General features: G+C 43.5%; 1 protein-coding gene across 12 annotated transcripts in view; it reads left to right on the forward strand.

The window, feature by feature from the left end:
- The window catches only part of LOC117769645 (rho guanine nucleotide exchange factor 9), a 46438-nt gene that overhangs the window by 16619 nt on the left and 8693 nt on the right, over window positions 1-21126 (forward strand). For 5 of the 12 annotated variants that reach the window (XM_034598693.1, XM_034598692.1, XM_034598699.1 and 2 more), the window contains 7 exons: window positions 10718-10897; window positions 12983-13072; window positions 14192-14392; window positions 16847-17026; window positions 17397-17629; window positions 18666-18795; window positions 19770-19901. In XM_034598693.1, coding sequence (XP_034454584.1) covers window positions 10718-10897; window positions 12983-13072; window positions 14192-14392; window positions 16847-17026; window positions 17397-17629; window positions 18666-18795; window positions 19770-19901 — 1146 coding nt within the window. Of the gene's footprint in view, window positions 1-5182; window positions 5893-7241; window positions 7694-10717; window positions 10898-12982; window positions 13073-14191; window positions 14393-16846; window positions 17027-17396; window positions 17630-18665; window positions 18796-19769; window positions 19902-21126 lie in introns of those variants that run through there. The other 7 variants (XM_034598700.1, XM_034598703.1, XM_034598704.1 and 4 more) reach the window with 7 other exon arrangements.

The raw sequence follows: 21126 nt of genomic DNA on the forward strand, positions 1-21126 counted from the left end.
AGCTTAGAGGTGCAAACACGGCTCCTCATAACGTTGTCAGTGTGGTTATTATGGATTATACCAGTAGAAGTGGAAGACCGCCACCTTAAGTAGCATAGCTTCCTTCGTTCACCCTGTAAGATACTGCCAACTGTTATGAGTATCGCCCTGAGGCATAAATTGGGATTCATTTTAGGGTAATTACAGTTGACCTTTTGGCCTTACCTCAACCTTGTTCAAGAAATGTGTTGCGGAGCAGCTTTGTGCTCACATCTTTGATTGTAATATCATTGACAGGCTATTGCAGATCACAGGAGGTTTGGAGTGAGTCCTGTTGGATGACATTAGATCGACCTCTGCTATTTGCAGATGATCTTCTGCCTTTGGCTTAATTGGAGCGGGCTATCTGATGTGCACTGGGGTAGTTCTCTCACCGGGAAACAATGTCCCTATCAAGTGGAAAGTGGACAGCTGCTTCTGTGGGAAGAGTTCAGGGTCAACAATGCGATCATGAGATTGACTGTCAATTTGGTTAGTCAGTTTTACTGTGGCTGCAGTGATAGACATTATAAAAGACCCTGGTGATATGGAGAGGACACAACTACAAAGTTAAGACCACCATTTAATCCTGTTGACCCTAATCTGCATGTTGCAGGCTTGTGACAGAAATGCATTATCTCCAGAATACCCTGAGGGAAATTCTTGAAATGTGTCACACAATCTGGCTCAAGGATCAATTGATAAGAATTTGGTGGTCAAAGGTCAAATGTCAAGGTCACTGTGACCTCACATTTTTGGCCAAAGATCAATAATTCAAAATACATGTATTACCTTTTATCAAATTCAGAATCAGAATCAGAAATACTTTATTGATCCCAGGGGGAAATTGTGTTATTCATTTAATTCACTTAATAATATAACATGAGTGTGGACAGACATTGGTGTAAACTGTACCAGGACTGGTTGGAGGAGGCGTACAACTGTGAGGCGGTGATGCTGGATGTTAGATTGGATTTCATGACCCTGTGAGGTGTTATCCTTTTTTTTTTGCATAGTATAGAGTAGAGATCAACGATACCAGCCTTTATAAGTTCGATACGATACAGAGACTTTTTCTGTTAGAATTTTACAGATACCGATACTTTCTTAAATTGGTAAGTTGGTAAAGTTTATTACACTTAAAGGCAAATCACATGACACATACCAGCCATTAATGACAAATATATTGCAAAAGCAATTAAACTTAAACATTAACTAAAAATGCAAAAAAAGTGCAAATAAGTAGAAAAAAGATATAATGTCTGCAGCCAATTAATTAAATTAAGATTCATACATAAAAATGTAAATTATTTTTCTTTTAAGATTTCTTAATTTTTCACAGGCCATTCACAGCCAAAGTTTCCTGACAACAATGTTTAGTAAACAACAAAGGGTGTGTTGTCTTTCTATGTTTGAAGAGGTTACTTGTGTTGCAGTTGTGTGGCACTTTCTTGTCACAAACAGGGCATCTTGCTGTATTTGTACGACAGATGAAAAGTAGCACCACACTGTGTGTCCTCCCTGCCATTCACGTTCCGCTGCTCACTTTGAGACTCGAGTGGACAACACTCACAATGCAGAAGTGAAGCGTGTGGTGCTAGCGGCTGCGCAGTGCGCATTCGCTTGGTTCTCGTGTCTCATTGGCTTTCCCGGTCATTTTGGCAGTGTTGTTTTTTACTTGATATTATATTGATATTATTAAAAAGGAATCAATACCAAATGAGTAGCTTTTGAGTATAGAAGTATCTATCCCGTAGGATTGATCCGCCCACGTCTGGTATGGAGGCCCATTTCTGATGGTAATATTGTGAAAATAAGTTGGTAGATCATAACTGAGAGATTTGTTCTCCACGGCATTTTCTTTTTTTTTTAAACAAAGTGCACATATGGGCTTCCATAGTATAGAAATGGTTTTACATTAGTAAAAATCCCAGTTATAAAAGTATGATTCGCTCACAACACTAACTTTCCTGAGTAGCTGCATCCGTGCTTGTTGTTCACATCAGTCACATACAGCAAGACTATGTTCAGTCTTATTTAACATGTGATCCTCTGCTGGTTGGGGATATTCTCCCAGTTTTCCTGCATCTCTGCTGTATATGCATGAGTATATTAGCATTGGTGTCTGTGCAGATTTAGACTTTCAGATGTGACCTTTGTTGTCTAAATGTCAGGGAGATTGGAGAGGGAGCCCACAGAGGTAGGGCCGGCTTATGTAATCTGCTCACTCTGCCTTTCACACACACATGCAGACACACTGGCACAGAAGGGGTGGGGGGAGGGGGGGTCGACGGCGAGGGGGTCTTGTTTGAGGACGGTTGTCGTATCTCAGCTGTGATACCTCATACAGCGCTCTGCAACTCACTGAAAGCCGGGCTTTCAAGCCACTCCTTTTATCAGCATGTATGTACAGAAAGTGCCCAGGAAATTATTTATGGCTTTAAAAATACTGATATAGTGCATTGCTTCTGTGTTTTTCTTTTAAACTTATTCTGAGGCCTTTTAATCCACCCCAAAGCTCTCAGCTGAATGTGAAGACATTGTGGTTTGGAGAGGGTGTGTGTGTGTCTGTGTGTGTCTGTGTGTGTGTCGTGGTCAGGTGCTGGCTGGTTTGCGATTGTGGGGACGGAACTGAACTAATTCTCTTGCATGTATTGATTTGTTACGATGTTGTGCTCTTTTCATAATGTGCCAACAACAGGAGACGCAGACACCAGGGCAAGTGCTGCGGGCCTGGGATGCAGTCATGCATAATACTATGTTTACCATAAGTATCACTGTGCACATGAAGGCCAAAATGGTGATGTGCATGCCAGTGGCAAACACGTGCATCAGATGGGAACCGGGGTCATCTTATCCTATCACTCGCAACTCCCTCACAACACTGAGCCTTAAAGGAATACCGCACAGAAAACGATGTTCTCAATCATCACATCCTGCCTCTTTCCAACAGCAGTGTCATAGTGAAGTGTTTGAACATTGAGAGAAACTTGTCAGAACACCCCTGAAGCGCCCACTTTGTCAATATCCATCCATATGCTCACTATGATCCAGTTTGCCGAAAGATATCAACCTGCAACTTCACCTGTTTTATGTTTCGGCCCTAAGCACAAAGAACTAATCGCGCCAACAGCAACTAAAACCTGTTTATTTAGCCATAATTAGTTGGAAATGTGACGGTTTGGAACACATTGAGCATCTGGACGTACAGCTGCAGGAGCGGATTAGAAGTTTCTACTGACGTCTTCATACTTTTATTTCTGCCGTGATACTGGATGGCCGTTAAAATCTGTTGTTATCATCATGATTTCGATGTGACTGCAGCCTCTGCTCTTTCTAATTGACCCGACAGTTCGCAACAACCTGCAACATCACTTTCCACTGCGACAAGAGTGCATCCATGTTGTTATCCCTACTGTACCTTTATTACCTCCGCCAAGGAGGTTATGTTTTCATCTGCATTTCTCTGTTTGTTGTTTGTTAAACCTCTTTTACACCCAAATTAGCGGATATACGCAGGTTGTTTAAACCAGCTAAAAAAGGGCAATTGGCTCCTTTCCCATTGCCAGTGGAGTTTTCCTTTCAGTTTTCTCCCCCTGTCGCGTCATGTTTGACGTCACAAACGTACTGACAATGGAGGAGCTCTCTCTTCTCATTGTCTTGCCACGCAGGTGTCATGTTTCCATTAGTGCCAATCGAATCCATTCCCATTGCAGACAAAGGCCAGGTATTAGTGGGTTGTTTGAAAAGTAAAAAGGGGGCTTTGGTTAGCAGGGTTACCTCAGTTTTTAGTAAATAATACAATATAAATCCCGCAGTAAAGGGGAGTGTTGATAAGTTTACACATTAAGATCAGTTTTCAAGTTTCTTCTACTCTGCCTGTAAACACACAGCTGTAAATCTTTTGCAGCTCTGGAGGAGTTTTTTTCTTTCTGATAAATAACCCAGATGAAGTCCTCAGTGGAAAAGGTGACACACTTACACACAAACCATGTGTTACAAACTGTCGGTAGGGAGTTTGAAAGACTTGGGTGTTAACATAGAGGAAGAGGGTCAAAACAAATACAATGTCAAGTTGCATTATGAAATTGTAGAATAAAGCATTTTTGGAACTTGACCTGTCCTTGGGATTGAGTCACGATACAGCACCTTGACCTTGTAACTGCTTTGATTGCATTGATTCTTTTTATCAAATTGACATTTTGCAAGCCCCAATCATATTGTGTATTGAGCAAAAACTTTAATATTTTATAATGCAACTTTACCCTGAATCCTGTGGACTTTAAACTACACAATAAATAGACAGTGATTTAATATTTAGTGGCCTACTTAATATTTCCTCTCCTTTCCCTCTACTGCCCCAAATACAATCACATTTTCCTAATCCTGCTGTTGTGATACACTAACTGATTTTTTTCTAGAACTGGTTTTATTAAAACTTATTTTATTTTATTCTTTTTTAAGTTACTTTTGATTATTTATTTTTATTTATCAGTGCCTGTTTCTGAATTGTTGCCATGCACTTTTAAGAGAATTATAGTTTTGTTATAGTTGGCAAAGTTCTGTAGGCTATATAAATTATAATGAATAGTATTTGTGAGGGAAGTGTAATGATCAAAGTAGGCAGGTTAAATTATTGTTGGAGACTGATTATCAACTGAAACAGGCATGATTATCTCCATATACGTTATTTTTATTTATTTAGGGTGTAATAAATAAAAAAGTTCAGGGAATCCATCCATTCAGAATCAAACCACTGAAACAGAGATTCAAACTGTTTTCATGAAACATTCGCGATCCTGTTTATGGAAATTAAACTCCTAGTGACCGCTCGAAGTGATTGCGAGCACCAGTGACGTTTGTGTAAATGTGGCGGAAGATCGGATCATCTGGGTGTGATTGATGGGCGGCCATGCGCAGACACACCATGCCAGTGATATTGTGAGACGGTCATCCCTTTGAGGAGCGTGCATCCATTACTCGGACATTTATTCCCCTTCATCACAGCCTGTTAATGATAAATAATAAATCAGCAGGGCCCTGTGATATTTTTAGACGGGGTGGGAGATGAATGAGGTTATGGTGCTGGCCTCTGTGGGTCGATGTGAGAGAGGGGGGCCGGCGGTGCCCCTCCCCCGACTGTAGGTGATGGCTGCTGCCGGTGTGGTGTTGCTGCGGAGCGCTGATCAGTATTAATAGAGCACCGCCTCTCAGCCTCTCAGCCCATCTCCCTGGTCCCCCACTCACCGGAAGGCAGCTCGGCAGCTGCGACCAGCCTGCGCACAGCCTCCCTCTTGTTTGCTTTGAGAATCTATTGGCCGAGAGTCGGTCGGTTTAAGGGGGAAGAGGCGAAGCACCGGCAGGTGTTGACGAGCGGGGAGACATTGCGGTGCAGCCTGATGACGATGATGATGGTGAGGATGATGCATCTCTTCCCGTGCCTTTTTGAATTACATCGCGTAGCGTGAAGAGGCAGCGGGGCATCGGGTGTTTTTCCTTTTTTCCTCCCTTTCTCGCCTGTAATGGTGGATTTCTTGGTCGCTTTGAGGCTCCGTGTCTAGACCGGGGGGAAGCTGAGTACCGCCCGTCACCCGGGAGCGCACATCTCCGCGCACATCGGCCTGCAGCGCTGCGCCATGGCCTTGGACGTCCAGACTTGCGCGGTGTTCACGGTGATCGCGGTTCTGGTGCTTGTGAACGTGCTGTTGATGTTCATCCTCGGTACTCGTTAAATGGATCGGCGCTTGGGCCCCGGTACGCAGCGCAGCAGCGCACTCGCGCACGGAGGCAGAAGAGAGCAAGGCAGCGCGCGTTGGTCGAGAGCGGGGACACCCGGCGCTCCATCACGGCTACGCGTTGAAATGAATGACGTTGGTACAACATAATGTATTTCTGTTACCCCCCCCCCCCCCCCCCCTCCTCCCCTCCCACCTCCTCCCCAATCCTCCGTTATGTCTTGTGTCCTCTCACCGTGTGTGGTGTAGCTAGAGTGTTGTCTGGTGGTGCTCGTGCAGTTGTGCGGATACAGATCTGTGATGCTCTTATACCTTTGCTGTGGTGACTGGAAATTCATATCCCCCCTGCATATACGTATGCCTGCCCCCACACTCCCCCAAGTCGATCTCCCTCTCTCCTCCATGTTGTATATTGTGGGTTATGCGCATGGATTAATTTCATTCTATAATAATTCAGAAACTGATGGTGTGTGTTTTTAACCACAGCCTACTGCTGCGTCAGGACTTGTTTTTTCCATTGTGTCCCACTGTAGCCACATCTACAATATGGCAGCTGATAGCCGAGCACTGATCTCCCTGCTGAAGTACAATGTGATATTTGTAGCGGGGAGGTGAGAGGCTTGTTCTGCAGATCACAGACTCTGGAGCATTGTTGTAATCTCATATGAACAGTAACCAATAGCAATGCAGGTCTGGGCCTAATAAAAGGAGGGCCTCCATCACTCCAGGTTTCCCCCATTTTAGATGCAGCTAAACTCAGCTCCCATTTCACAGCCCATAATAACCACATTTCTCCCATTTCAGCGTGACATCTGTCTCTGAAGCCCACACATTGTTACACCTGCTTGCTAAATAGTGACTAATAGAAAGAAAATGGCATCAGTATACGTGCATGTTTCTTACAGATGAAAAGTGCTCCAAGGGAAAGGGCTCGTCAGATGGAGATAAAAAATTCCTTTTCTTCCACATGCAGTGGCATAATCTAATAAAGGATTGGAGGCAGGTGTCATGAATGTTGAATGAATATCAGAAATAGATATTCTAAAAGCCTATCCCAGAGCTGTCCATGACAGTCCTACTTATAGTTATGGCAGGCTGGCTAGGATATGTGAAGATACTGTATGTGCTCTCTCACGCTCCGGCTAAGTGCAGTGTTTTTTATGTGTGTGTTCCTAGTTAAGTGGTAAATGTTGTACTGTAGGTGTAAAAAAGAACTGTTTGGCAGCCACGTATTACGAACTTAGATACCTCCATCACATGCCACAGCATGTGGGCCGGTGTTTTCATCACCAGGGTACAAGGCATAAAGGGCCCTCCTTGCAGGGACCCCCCACAGGGCTGCACATAGCATCACAACATTATGTGCTGTAGAAGGTTATGGTTTATTTGGCTGGCAGTCACAACACAGCCCAAGGGATCTATGTGAGCATGTGAGCATGTTGAGATAGTCTTGGATGGGTGTTATCTGTAGTTGCTCCTTGAATCAGAGTCCTGCACATGTCCCAGGTGTTCACATATTTGTATTCCCTCCAGGGCAGGTGCCTAATAGAGTTCTGTTAAATGCTGTGCAGTCAGAAGTTTCAATGTGCGGTTGGTGTGTGTGCGAGCGAGACAACAGTGTGTGTGCATGTGTGTGTGAGGATGTGTGCGTATTTCTCACCGGTTTTAGGCAGAGCATCTTTGATTGGCTCCCAGACTCAGGGTATAAGTGTATTACATAACAGGGTTGGCAGACACGGGGAGGACGGACCGCGAGACTCGCTCAGTGCGTCGCAAAGAGAAGCCTCTTTCTGGAATACAGCTCCTTGTTACTCAACAGAACCTCACGGAGGATCGTCACCACGACCACTTCCAAACAAGGGGGGATTTAATTATCATGATCGTGTGAGCCGGACTTCTCCATGCATACACTCTCCGAACAGTTCCATGCCACAAACATGGTAAGGCTGGTGAAAGGCGTGTGTGCTTGCTCAGTGATGCTGTAGGTGCTTTGGTGCAGCTGTGCTAGAGATAGACCGGGATGCTGGAATGCAGTGGAGCTGCCAGTGCAGTGAATGCTGATGTGTTGTGCTGCAAAGACGATATAAGCCAGTGAATCAGATTTTCGTTCTTAAATATTTCCTTGTCCGTCACCATGTGCTGGATGGAGCATGAAACAGAAAGCATCGTCATATGTGTCCATGTGTGGGGATAGATTCCTCTGCATTCATTTGCATTGACCCAAATACAGGTTTTGCGGTTGAAAGACCCTCTGATCTCTGATGTTGTAGCAGCCGTGTAACCATAACGATGACATAGGTCATTACATCTGGTGGACACACAGGTAATAATGAGCGTTGTGTGTGGCAACACTTCTTCTGCATGTGCGTGTCTGTGTGTCTTCACTGTATGATCAAAGTAGGTATGAGCCAGTGCTCAGGCAGGAATTGGGGAGATTGATTATGTAAGGCTTTTAATTTATTCAGACATGTAGAGGGAAAAGGGATGCAATGTATTGGAGAGGGCAGTGCTGATCTCATTAGGGAGATGGAGGGATGAGGGGAAGGAGAGGACTGAGCGAGGAGGAACATTGGCTGTGAATGGACCTCTCTCTCTCTCTCTCTCTCTCGCTCTCCTTCTCTCTCCGTCACTCTTTCTGTCTGTTGGCCATATTACAGGTGATTGATGGGGACTGGAGAGATTGTGCTTGGAGTGAATGGGGCTGAAAATGGTGTGGTGGCGGTGGGTGGATGGAGGGGGGTGTCGGGCCGTGTGCCAAGACTCATCTGTTCTATGTGTGCTGTTTCAGACAGAGGTCCTGATGTCAGATGGTGACGGTCAAGCAGAACTGCTGCTTTAACTAGTTAGTGCTGCATTGTCCTATCCAGTTGTGCAATAACCCAAATTCCTTTCCCTGAATCAAATATCATTTTTTTTATCTTTTTGAGCACTGTTCATTGGTCCTGTTTCCATGGCAGCGTGGCACATGTTTTGCAGTGATCCTCCTCTCTTCCTGTAGTTGGAGAGTTTTGAGAGATGGGCTGGAGCCATTGTTACCCCCAGCTCTGGCCTTTTGTGATGCCCAATTGAGTCAACCTACTCAGAGACATCGTTGATCTAAAACCTGCCTGCAGAGGGAAACACAGCTGCATTTTATACCAATGTGGAAATTTGTCATGCTAATAAGGGATATTGCATTTATTCTGTGGTCACTCTGTGGCACGCAGAGACACTCGCACCTAAATCTGGAAATATTCTAGTGCCTCCTGAAGTGCCTTTGCCTCATCCCATCTTCTTGTCAATACCAGCGAAGCATCTGTCGCCATGACTACGGCTGTTCTTTCCCTTCCAGGCATGGACGTCCCTCCCTGCGTTCACTCCTCTGCCCTGATTGGCTTATATCCCCTGTAGCTGTCTCAATAAGCCATCAGGGAGGTATGCTTGTGTACAGGTTGAAGGGGGCAACGTAGCTGCTGAGTCTAAGAGCTTAGATCCTCATGGGGGGTTTCGGATGAATACCAACAAACACACACACACACACACACACGCACAATCTGCTGTTTCCCATGAACATTTTTGCAAATACACTGCATCAGCAGGAAAGATGGAATAGCATTTTTGTGCTGGAGTGATGGTGTGCATTTTAAAAAGGTTTTCTCATCTAGGGATTTTGTTTTATAACAGGCAACGCAGTCTTAAAATCAGTGAGGGAAAACCTCACCAGTCACATGTAAAAAACAATAACTCTAGCTCAATATTAATATGCAGAAGTCTTAATACAAGTGAAGAACTCATTTCATGTCCGTACATGTGACAAAGCTGTCCCCCGGCCTTTGATAACTCCTTACCTAGAGCCCAAGCAGCTCCTGTCAGGCTTGGTTAGCACTGGCTGCTCTGCCCACAGCCCCAGGGACTGGATGCATGGTTAGCTCTGGACCGGAGAATGCTGATGAACACTACTTTGGAGAGAACAATTGGAACAAAGAGTTGGAGCTGTGCCACAGATACATACACAGGTTTACTGCATACAAAGTAAAAAAAAAAAAAGTGTGGCTGCACGTGCAGTGCGTGCGTGTGTGTACGCGTGTGTACGTCTCAGCTAAGTCCTCAGCGTGATGGATAGTGGTGCTGTTTGGCAGATGGATGATGTCAAACTCAGGTCGCTGTCGGGAACATTGTCCACCGTCTTGTGTCCTTTAATGAGAACAACCTTTAGCCTCCTGAACCCCCGTAAAGAATACTGATCACCTGACAGGCCTTGCACACCAAGTAAATAATACTCCATGTACATGCACACAGTTGCACAATTTAAACATTTCTTCCCAGTGTCGCATGATTTCCACATTATTTATTCATGATGTTAAAATCAATAGAAACGTTATGATGAGTCATCCTTCCATGTTTTGTCTAAGACTGTGCTGCAGATAAAATAACAAGCCCTGGTGACAGCATGAAGGAAGGGAGATTATCCCTTCACATTTGTTTGCTCCTCAGCATTTATATTACATTAACACGTGTAATTATTCTAATGTCATAATGGGCCAATTACCATCCCTGTGTGGAGACTGGTGCTGTGCTTCTGAACGCTGTGTTGTTTCTGCACTAATGGCTCTGCCTTTTTTGTGTTGTCGTATTTTGCTGCCTTGTACTGTGGTCTGTGTGAGCTATTGTGTTGTTCTATTTGCGATCCCTAAGCTGCCAGTGGGCCCTGGCTTTGAGGGTGTGTGTTTGCATCCATTAGTAATCTGAGTGGGTTTAACAACAAGGATTCACACAAATTGGGGCCAAAATGAGGCTGAGTGCTGTATTACAATCAGTTTCAAATTTGATTTAGACTCTGTTTGAGATCATGTGGGTCCATATTTATTGGTCAGTGTTTGCAGTTATGTTTGTCTGCTTAAGTGGTGGTGCGTCCACAGCAGCGGCTCCATGTAACGAGAATAAAACATAAGGTATGGCCTTTTCTCTCCCTCCAATCTCTCCAGTTGATAAGTGGAGGTTCAATCGTCAATGCTGAGGCGGTATGGGACCATGTGACCATGGCGGACCGGGAGTTGGCGTTTAAGGCCGGTGACGTCATCAAGGTGCTGGATGCCTCCAACAAGGACTGGTGGTGGGGCCAGATTGATGAGGAGGAAGGATGGTTCCCTGCCAGCTTTGTACGGGTGAGTTCGCTGCAGCCATGGCTGGCCAGCAACCATAGACACAACACACACCCACACACAAACAGAAGTGCAGGCACATGAGCATATGCACAAAAGCTGATAAATACACAGTAGGAAGGGGCACATGTATCGCACAATTGTCTTGCCATATTCACAAAACACACACACACAGTTATATGCCTGCTCCACACACAGACACACACAGTTGAATACTGCTTTATTTTGATAATATATCGCACAGAAAAGCTTGTTCAGAGCCTTCATCCTGTGATCAGGGACAACGAAACAATGACGATGATGCTGCTGATGATGAGACTCTTTTTTTGTTTGGTATCTCCTTTAACTTCTAGTCTTGAATTCCACTTAAATGTACGTGTTCACTTAAAGGTAGGGTTGGTGGTTTGTTTCTGAAACTCTTTTCATCTTATTTGTTGAAATCCTCTTCACGTCCCAATAGCCATCAATAAGTAATTGTCTGAAAGAAAAAAAGGGCTCTCAATAAACACGACCAATCACTTCATTCTTGGCTGGCGTAGGCTACCTGTCTGTCACTAACCGCCCTGCCTGCCTGCGAGCACCGTGCACGTGCTCTCACTGCAAATGGCCGGAGTCTTCAGCCGGGGTGACGTAGACTGCTGAATTAGAGACAATAGCCAGAAGTTAGTGAGCAAGTCACAAAAAAATGGCAGAGAAAGTGCAGAGAAAATTCCAAAGAGCGTTTGGATGATGAACTTGGCTCAGGGGTGTACTTGAAGTCAGAGCCAACAAACCTCTTATCATGGAAGCTATGACATGCATTACTCGGTCAATGTGCCACTAATGCTAATGGGAAATAATGTGTAGATGATGCTTTTAGCTTTGCCAGATGATTATGCATTACAGCATCAAACTCAGTTAAATTCCCCATGCTAACATGCTAAAATGCTAACCTGACATGAGAACTAAGGGCCGCCATATACTTGCTGTTTGACTACGCACATGTGTAGGCAACCAGCTGCATTATGAACATTATTGTTCACATACTTGCTTAGGTACAACATGCGTTACTGATGGAGTCCAGTAGATTCTAGATTCCACATCACAGACAAAAAAATAAAGATGGCGACGCTTGAGGAGATCAACATTTGCCTAATGTTAAAGGGATAGTTGACCCAGAAATGAAAATTCACTCATTATCTATTCACCACTATGCTGATAGCATAACGTCCACCAGAAGTTGCTAAGCTAGCAGACGTTAGCATTTCTGACGGTCCCTGAATGCACCTCGTTGGAAGATATCAGCAGACATTTAGGCTTAAAACTTGGTGTAAAGGACCTCGTTTCGAGTCTAATATGAATGTCGGGGCTTATGGACACTCGTATGACACGTTGTTTTTTTTTACGTCTGAAGATATTTCACTTATTTCTTCAATTGTATTGGATTTGGCTGCAACACTGTTTACCCCTGAAACTCCAAAAGTGTTTTGTGGACTCATACACTTCACCCAGCCCTCGATCAGCATAGTGGTGAGTAGATAATGAGTGAATTATCAAAACAGAAAAAGTGATGATCGCACATTGTGCAGTGGCTGTGACACATCATACAATTGATGGTAATTCCGCACCTGGTCATACAGCCTGTTTTCACTACGGCCCCAACCTATTGTGTGGGTTTTGCATCTTGGGGGTGTAGCTTTGACGAGAGCACCGATGGGAGGGGGTGGGATGTATCGGTTGCAAGTGTAACTGGCTTTTACTAGCTTGTCCAGGATTACCAACCCTAGCTTTAACTTTGTGATTATATAATATTTCTGACCTTAACTAAACCCAACACTGCATGAAGACAAAGAAACTGATCCAGCTGCTACATGTTATTCCACACCTCTTTCACCTACTGATTGAAGGAAGAATTAGCATCCTTGTAGATGGAGGTTTCCACAGCAGATACCCAACCTTCCTCCTCTTCCCAAGACACTCCTCATGGCCATTCCCACCTGTCCACCCGTCCATATATTCACTCCTGAGAGGGCAGGGCAGACAGGCTGACCACAGACTGTCAACCAAACCAGTATCTTTTTTTTTGTTCTGTCATTCTCTCTCTCCAAGGTGGAACCCCACCCTCCTCAGCCCCAAACAAAACAGGTTTTCTATATCAACCCCATAGCAACTCCACGGTTCCAAAACACCACGTCAAAGGTGCGTTTTTCCCAGCTTCATCCACCCATCCAGCCTGCCCGCCCACCCGCCCGCTCCAGTCTGTCCACGCAACGTACCCCTCGACATTACCAAACATGAACGTTCCCATTGACGTTATCACATCATCCTCAGTGGGGTCGATAGAGAGGCAGAACGGATGAGTCAAAAGTAAAGATAATCTCAAAAGTCTTCTGTACGGCCTATACTCAAATTATAGAAATGCTCTCACACACAATTACAGCAGAGTAATTTTGGAACCATTAATTTTCCATTTCAAATATGGATCATTTTCTTCTGTACTCTTTTTTACTATTGACTCTGACTATTGTCTCAGTCGTGTTGCTGCGCTACTAGTTCTCGTCTGCAGTCAGTGCTCTACCACCCGTCACTCTGCTTGTCTGTGGCGCTGCATTTCTCATCTTGTGTTTGGCATTCTACCCGTCGGTTCTTTGATGTTCTCTTGGCAAACTGTGTGTCATCAGGTGTTGGCTGCTGGGCATCTGAAACCACACTCACTTGGCCTTTTCTGAGAGCGAGAGTGGAATACTATGTATGTGGATCTGCGTATGTGTGTGTGGATGTTGGTGAGGGCAAATTGTGAGGCTATATGCATGCATGTGTGCAGAGGGCGAGATTTTTGTTTTTTCTGATTCACACACAGGGCCAAAGTTTGGCATTAAATGTCCTCTGGGCAACAGTCTCAGAAAGAGGCTTATTTTAAGCTCTGGAGTGTTTGGCAGTTTGTCCCACACCTTTCTGACATGTTGGGCCGAGCGCTTTCCTCATTGTCCAAACTATCAGAGGCCCTCTAAATGAGTGTGTGTGTGTGTGTGTGTGTGTGTGTGTGTGTGTGTTTTTGTGTGTTTGATATGTGCATTCATTTTCATGAAGAGTAACTGTCACCAGTTTGATGGGAAGCACTAATATGTATAATTTTCAGATTTATACTTAACCGTGCACATTTCATATTCAAGCGTGTGTGTGTGTGTGTGTGTGTGTGTGTGTGTGTGTGTGTGTGTGTGTGTGTGTGTGTGTGTGTGTGTGTGTGTGTGTGTGTGTGTGTGTGTGTGTGTGTGTGTGTGTGTGTGTGTGTGTGTTTTTGAATGGGTTTTTCCCCAGCTGTGGGTGAACCAGGAGGACGGGGGAGCGGAGCCATCTGAGGGGACCAGTGAGGTGCAGAACGGGCACCTGGACCCGACCAATGACTGCTTGTGTCTGGGCTCGCCTCTCCAGAACCGAGACCAGATGAGAGCCAACGTCATCAATGAGATCATGAGCACAGAGAGACACTACATCAAACACCTCAAGGACATCTGTGAGGTACTAAAAACACATGCACACGCGCTTTTATACCAAGGTACAGTAGAAGAGATTAATGGCACCGAACTGAAGCATGAAAGAGGTAGCCCAGTTTTGATGCTACACAAGACTCTAGTATGAATTATTAGCACTCCCACATTCTCACTTTTATTCCAGGCATATCTTCTTTCGTTTGATTCCAAAAATGAAGGTCTTTTTCTCAAATATGAAAACACAATATGCCATTTGTACACAGTAGTGGTAGCAGCCACACTTGGAGTGATCCAGCTCCAGATTATATTTGTCATCATATTATGAATCATGCCAAAGTGACAAGCTAGAATTTACACCTAATAAAATGAAACACAAGCCCTGTTATTCTTAATGTGTAACAAGCCTTTACAAGGATTCAAAACATGACACATTGAAATCAGAATCTAAAATCAAGAGGCAGTGTGATTTATAAGAACAGCACCGTATGGCATTAGCAAGAAGATCAGTGAAACAAATATGATTGAGTGGCCACTGTATCCTAAAGTAATCCTTCTGTGAGTGATCGCACTGCACCATCAAAAACTAGACTAATAGAACCACAACCTTCACTTAGGAGCAAATATCAATCCATGAACTTTAAACTACTAATGTGACATTTATCGTAATATTCAGCAACATTGAGTTATATAAACGATATCTTAATATATATATGGCCATGTTTTCCAGACAGACTTGAAAACCTCCACTAGCCTAGCAACATAATAAGGCTGCAGACAACCCATAATGCAACACTCCGTAATAGACTGTAGTGACACTAGTGCTCCATTAAAAAACAATAGATTTTGTAATGAATGACCACACAATTGTTTAGTCCCCCTGAAATAAAAGACGCCGAAGATGCTTCAGTGCTGCATCGTAGTCTTAAAGTGAAAGATAATAAATTGGGCCTATACAGATAAATTAAGTAATTTTCTCCATAAAACATTTAACTGTTTCATCTTTGAGAGTTGTTTACAAATTTAAAAATGACTGGTCTCCTGTCCCTCCTTGAAATAACTGAGGTAACTACATGTTGTACTTGTTAATGGGAACTGATGAATGGACATTTTATTTACAGTCATGACAAACCAGCTATTTGTTTATTTTACTCGCGATAACCAGCAAGTGATAGTCATAATATAACAACAAATAGTTACAGACTTAGTTGTTTCATCCTTCTGTTAAATACAGTAGTCTATTTCCATCAGTTGGTTTTCCTGCCGACAGGAATACAAGTTAGTTTAAATGTAATGCTTTTTATTTGTCGTTTAAAGGAATTCATAACAATCATATGAGAATACAGAGCAAAATACTTTTGCATCACATTGACTCACAGTCAAGAGCAAGTTTTTGCTCATCTGATCGGCTTTCCTTAATCCTCTGTTTACCCAATGTCTGTAATTTGGGCTTAATGGTTAGAATGGTAAAATGCAGGGTTCTACCACGGATAATAAGTGTAGGGGAATCTTATGGTTTGTTGCAACTGTCGAAAGTAGATACGAACAAGCCAGTCCAAGGGAAGATTTATACTTTCTTACAACTGTTTGCAAACTGTGTCTTTGACGGATGTAAAAGTAAATGGGTTTTGAGATCCAGGGAAGCTAGTTAGAGGAGAAATGTGTTTGGGCATCCTGGCGTCCATTAAGTCAAAATGTCATGAGGTGATTCTTAATGGAACCCTTCATGACTCTAATGGCTAAGTTGCTGAGGTGGCTATCAACAAGGATGCTTCATATCTTAATGCCCGATGACACACACAATCATTTGTACGGTAAATTCTTTTGAACGCATGTTTGTCTTCAAGATTCACACTACATTTCTCTAATGGAGGATTCCCCAGGTTAAACCAAAGCCTGAATTATGATTATTTGGATTGAGCTTGACTTCAAGAAACAGAACAAAAGACAACAGAGACGTCTGAGTGTCTGAGTGTGAAATAGCAAAAAACAAAAGACCTGCCTCTTACGGCAGAACTTCTTCAAACCTTCAGGGAATTTAATTAACAACGAGAATTGGAATAACAAATTGGGACCACAGTTCAACCTGCAAAAGGTTGTTTTTGACTCTACAGAGGATTCATAGTACATTTTAATTCAAACATTTAGGTAATTAACATGTTTATTATGAAAGACTTAACAAAATAGGATTGTGCAAAGGTCCAAACATCCCAAAAGGGGATTTTTTTTTTATCTTATGCACTCAAGGTGTTATATTCCACAAATTACACAAGAAACGTATCTTATGAGAACAAACCATTGAACCAAAAAAAGATCATACGACTTAATTGTCTTGCATTTTTAGAAGGAAAAATAAAATCACTTTTTCGACTTAAAGGACTCCAGAGAATATGAGAGTGACTCGTAGCCTTGCAGCCATGTCACACTATAGGACCTGGAATCATCTCTGAAAACTTCTCAGGCACTGTAACCCATATTGTTGCAGGGTTACCTGCGCCAGTGCAGGAAGCGCGTGGACATGTTCAACGACGACCAGCTGAAGGTCATCTTTGGCAACATCGAGGACATTTACCGCTTCCAGATGGGCTTCGTCAGAGACCTGGAGAAACAGTACAACACGGAGGACCCGCACCTCTCTGAAATCGGACCATGCTTTTTAGAACATGTGAGTTAAAATAGTGTCAGCTGAGCATTTCTCATTAAAGCTGATAAAAATTAGGATGGAAACTGACTGTTGACTGTCCAGCCGAGAGCAGCCGTAACTGCTAATAATTGTGTACGGCCCGTTATCTCACGATCAGAACTTAATAATCTTCTTATCTTGAGATAAGAGTTAAGTTGTGGAGATAATTAAGTTGCCAGAAAACTGTATCTCCAGATAACGAGATGATTAAGTCATCATCATGAAAAAAAAGCTGATGGAAATATTTAATGAACCATATACGGTTCTTCTATGCACGTTACCTTATGAAGAAGTGGAGTCAGAACTTATTTTCCTCTCTGATCGTGCACCTCTGTGCTCCTTCACTCTGCAGCAAGATGGTTTTTGGATCTATTCAGAGTACTGCAACAACCACTTGGACGCCTGTATGGAGCTGAGCAAACTGATGAGGGATGGCAGGTACCAGCACTTCTTCGAGGCCTGTCGCCTCCTCCAGCAAATGATTGACATCGCCATAGACGGCTTCCTGCTCACCCCTGTCCAGAAAATCTGCAAATATCCACTCCAGTTGGCCGAGCTGCTCAAATACACCGCACAGGAGCACAGGTAGTGTACCCAGACTGTGTTGCTGTTTTGATGGCAGTTTATTTGCTTCTAAAAAATAATCGTATTACTGATGGGTCATTGCGCTCCAGATGCATTGCGCTGTGATGCAGCTGTTTTTGGTGTCGGGTTTGTTATCCATGCATGAAATGAGACAATTGTTGTTTTTCACTGTTTCACCAGCTTTCTGTGGATGTTTGCGATGAAAGCGTTTCATCAGGAAACCTCACTTGTTCTAAAAATGGACATGACAGTGCGGCAGTTCATAAGCAAGTCAAATAATTTGAATATCAACACACGGCCATGTGATCATTGCATAGAGCTCTGTATATAAATAGGTTGCAGATATGAATTTTGGCTCCGCTGGCACATATACAAGTGTCAACATTCACCGCCACTGTATGCACAGCGCAGGAGAACAACGGGCAATCTAAACATTTGCACACGATCTCTCATGAACATATATCAGCATCCAGATGTGCAAACTCACGGGTGCAAGCCCACAGAAACATGGTGTGAATGATTCAGCGTGTCTCAGCCAGCTCCAGGTCATTTACAAACCACGCTCTCTCAGCCAGAGAGGGATAGGTGCCAGCTCTGCCAGCGAGGCATGCCAGATCACAGTGTTTGACTGTTAGGAGCTGTGGAGAATCTGCCAGATATAGGCCTGCTCTCGCTGTCACACCACACATACACACACACACACACACACACACACACACACACACACACACACACACACATTATCTTTCAAAGTGCGGATTGGATCCATAGCACATCTAAGCCAGAGGGATAAATCCAGCTCAGTTAGCAAAGACGCAGTCAGAGTTAACTGTGGAGAGAGAAAATGGCTGATGACTGTGCTCCTGCAGATGTACTGCTGTTACTTTTACTTTATAACCCTTGTCTCTAATAGGCTACTCTGTGCCATTTACTGCTGCAACATTACATGTGTTTTTTTAAAGAGCGGCCGGTCTCCAAGAGCTATAAGTTCAGTCTTTAAAAAGCTTGTGTAATTATGTGTAAACTGTGTCCACAGTGACTATCGATACGTGGCAGCAGCCCTGGCAGTAATGCGGAACGTCACTCAGCAGATCAACGAGAGGAAGAGGAGGCTGGAGAATATTGACAAAATCGCCCAGTGGCAAGCTTCTGTTCTGGACTGGGAGGTATGTGTTTGTTCTGACTGTGGCGTTACATTACACTACATCTGAGGTCCATCACTTGATTTACTGGCTGCGTTTGGTCCAGTCTCTTTGTGCATATGTTTAGTTACATATTTTGCAAATTGAAGAACTTGCCTTTTGCTCCATATGTCACCAAACCTAACCCTGTGTGCAATAATATTTCATCTTTTTAAGAAGTAGTTCTTGACCGTAAGAAACTGAACAAGGTACCTTTTCAACTTTCACTTTCAAAACAAGAAAAAATCCCTGCAGAGTTACCTTCTCTAACATTGTTAAAGGATTATTCATAACTTCAACAAAGCTAGGAGACTTTTAAGAGCCACAAAAATACAAGACTTAATCAGAGCAGCAGAGGCTGAGATATCTCACATTTCAGCTCCCAAAGATGCTTTTCCCATCATGCAACTTGATAGTGTCCTCTGCCAAGTAATCAACCTTTTCTTATTAACCTTGTCCTCAGAAAGTGTTGTCCTAAGCCTCAGCGAGCCCAAAGAAAGAAAGGCGTTCCATTGACTTCTCTGTTGGCGGCTGTATTTCTGAGGACTCCAGGAAGTGAAGTGTTTCAGTCAAGTTATTCTTGAGACCCCGACCTTAACCCTGACCTCCCATTTATTTTAAACTGCACCTGCACAATCACTATGGGGTGACATCACAAAATGTTGCTTTGTGAGCTTGTAAACAAAACATAATACCCTAATTATCTGGGCGAAAACCTAATCACAAACAGTGTTCTTAGTTGTTGGTTCTTAGTTGTGTCTCATATCGTAAGTGCACCTCCTTGGAAGCTCAGAAATAAACCCTCCAAGTTTGAAGTCGATCAGAACAGACAGTTATCTTGACAAAGCTACGTCAGAGCCGCAGATAACAACTGGATGACAATTACTGAGCACGTTTGCTGTTCCAAAGGTGTTCTCTTCATTTACTAACTGTGCGTCTGTGCTTGTGTGTGTGTCCAGGGAGATGATATCTTGGACAGGAGCTCGGAGCTCATCTACACAGGGGAGTTGTCATGGATCTATCAGCCGTATGGACGCAGCCAGCAGCGAGTCTTCTTCCTCTTTGATCACCAGCTGGTCCTCTGTAAGAAGGTAGCTGCTGTCTCTGTCTTTCTTTCCTTTTTTTACTTGAAGACTTTATTGGCTTTAAAAAAAAGCAGACGAGCTTAAAATCTCACCCCAGCCTCCATTTTCTTGAGAGTTGTGTATCACATGTCTGGTGACGGAGATGCTCTGAGACAATGTGACTTCTTCAACCTTACTCGAGAGCTGCAAAACACATTACATAATGCCGAATAAAACACACCAGCGCTCGGAGGAAATGCCTCCCCATCCTCGGCACCTTTCACAAAATGGAGCTGTGGTAGTTTGGGCTTTAATGCACTGAGGCTGTGCTCTCCTGTCAGACGGATGTTCATGCTCGGCTAGACTCAGGGATACATGCGCACGGAGATGCAGACACAGATGCAGACGGACACTCACACACAAACACGCACAGGAATAACTGCATCATTGCGCACACACGTGTACACACAGAGGAACAATAATTTCACCATTACACACACAAACAGAGAGAATAAAAATATAATACATACAAGATGTAGCGCCTTTTCTCATCCCCCCCCCCCCCCCGTCTATCACATCTGAAGATCTCTGGCACCAGAAATAAACTGCAGATCACACACGTGTGTCGACTGTTCTGGTCCACCAAATAAAGTCGGCTCCAAGACATAGTAAATTATAGATTCTAGCCTTTGTTCTACACTTCCTGCTTCAGCGTCTTCGGTACAACATGTGTAATGGCAGCCCTCGGGGTGTGCGAGTAGCCCCGCTGCACATAGTCTTCCATCTTTTCCTCTCATCTCTTATCAGCACACGAATGCAGCTCTGTCTCTATATGCTTATTAAAAGATCCCTGTTTCCTTTTTCTTATTTTACCTTCCTTGACCTTTTCGTGTGACTGGATGTTATTTGGGCCTGAGGCAATGGTCACGATGATGAAGACTGTTTTTTACGTGCAACGCCTTTTTTTCTGCAAAATATGAATGAGGGTTATTTGTGCTTGATGTAGGTCACAAACAACAAGTCTTATGCGACAGTAGGTGAATGTTCTGTGGTGTTGGAAATTGTGATTCACATTTTTCACTCCTCAACGATTAATCCATTAATAATAGCAAATAAATAGTTGATTAAAAATAATTATTGGTTGCAGCCCTCATGCTGGTGCAGCTGAAAAACAAAGTAAATTAAATATTCATAGTTTTGTTTATTTTTTGAGGCTTCACTGGTTCTACAATCAAAAATGACACCAAGTAAG

The sequence above is a fragment of the Hippoglossus hippoglossus genome, chromosome 10 (genome assembly GCF_009819705.1).
Source record: "Hippoglossus hippoglossus isolate fHipHip1 chromosome 10, fHipHip1.pri, whole genome shotgun sequence".
In the NCBI taxonomy this organism is placed as follows: Eukaryota; Metazoa; Chordata; class Actinopteri; order Pleuronectiformes; family Pleuronectidae; genus Hippoglossus; species Hippoglossus hippoglossus.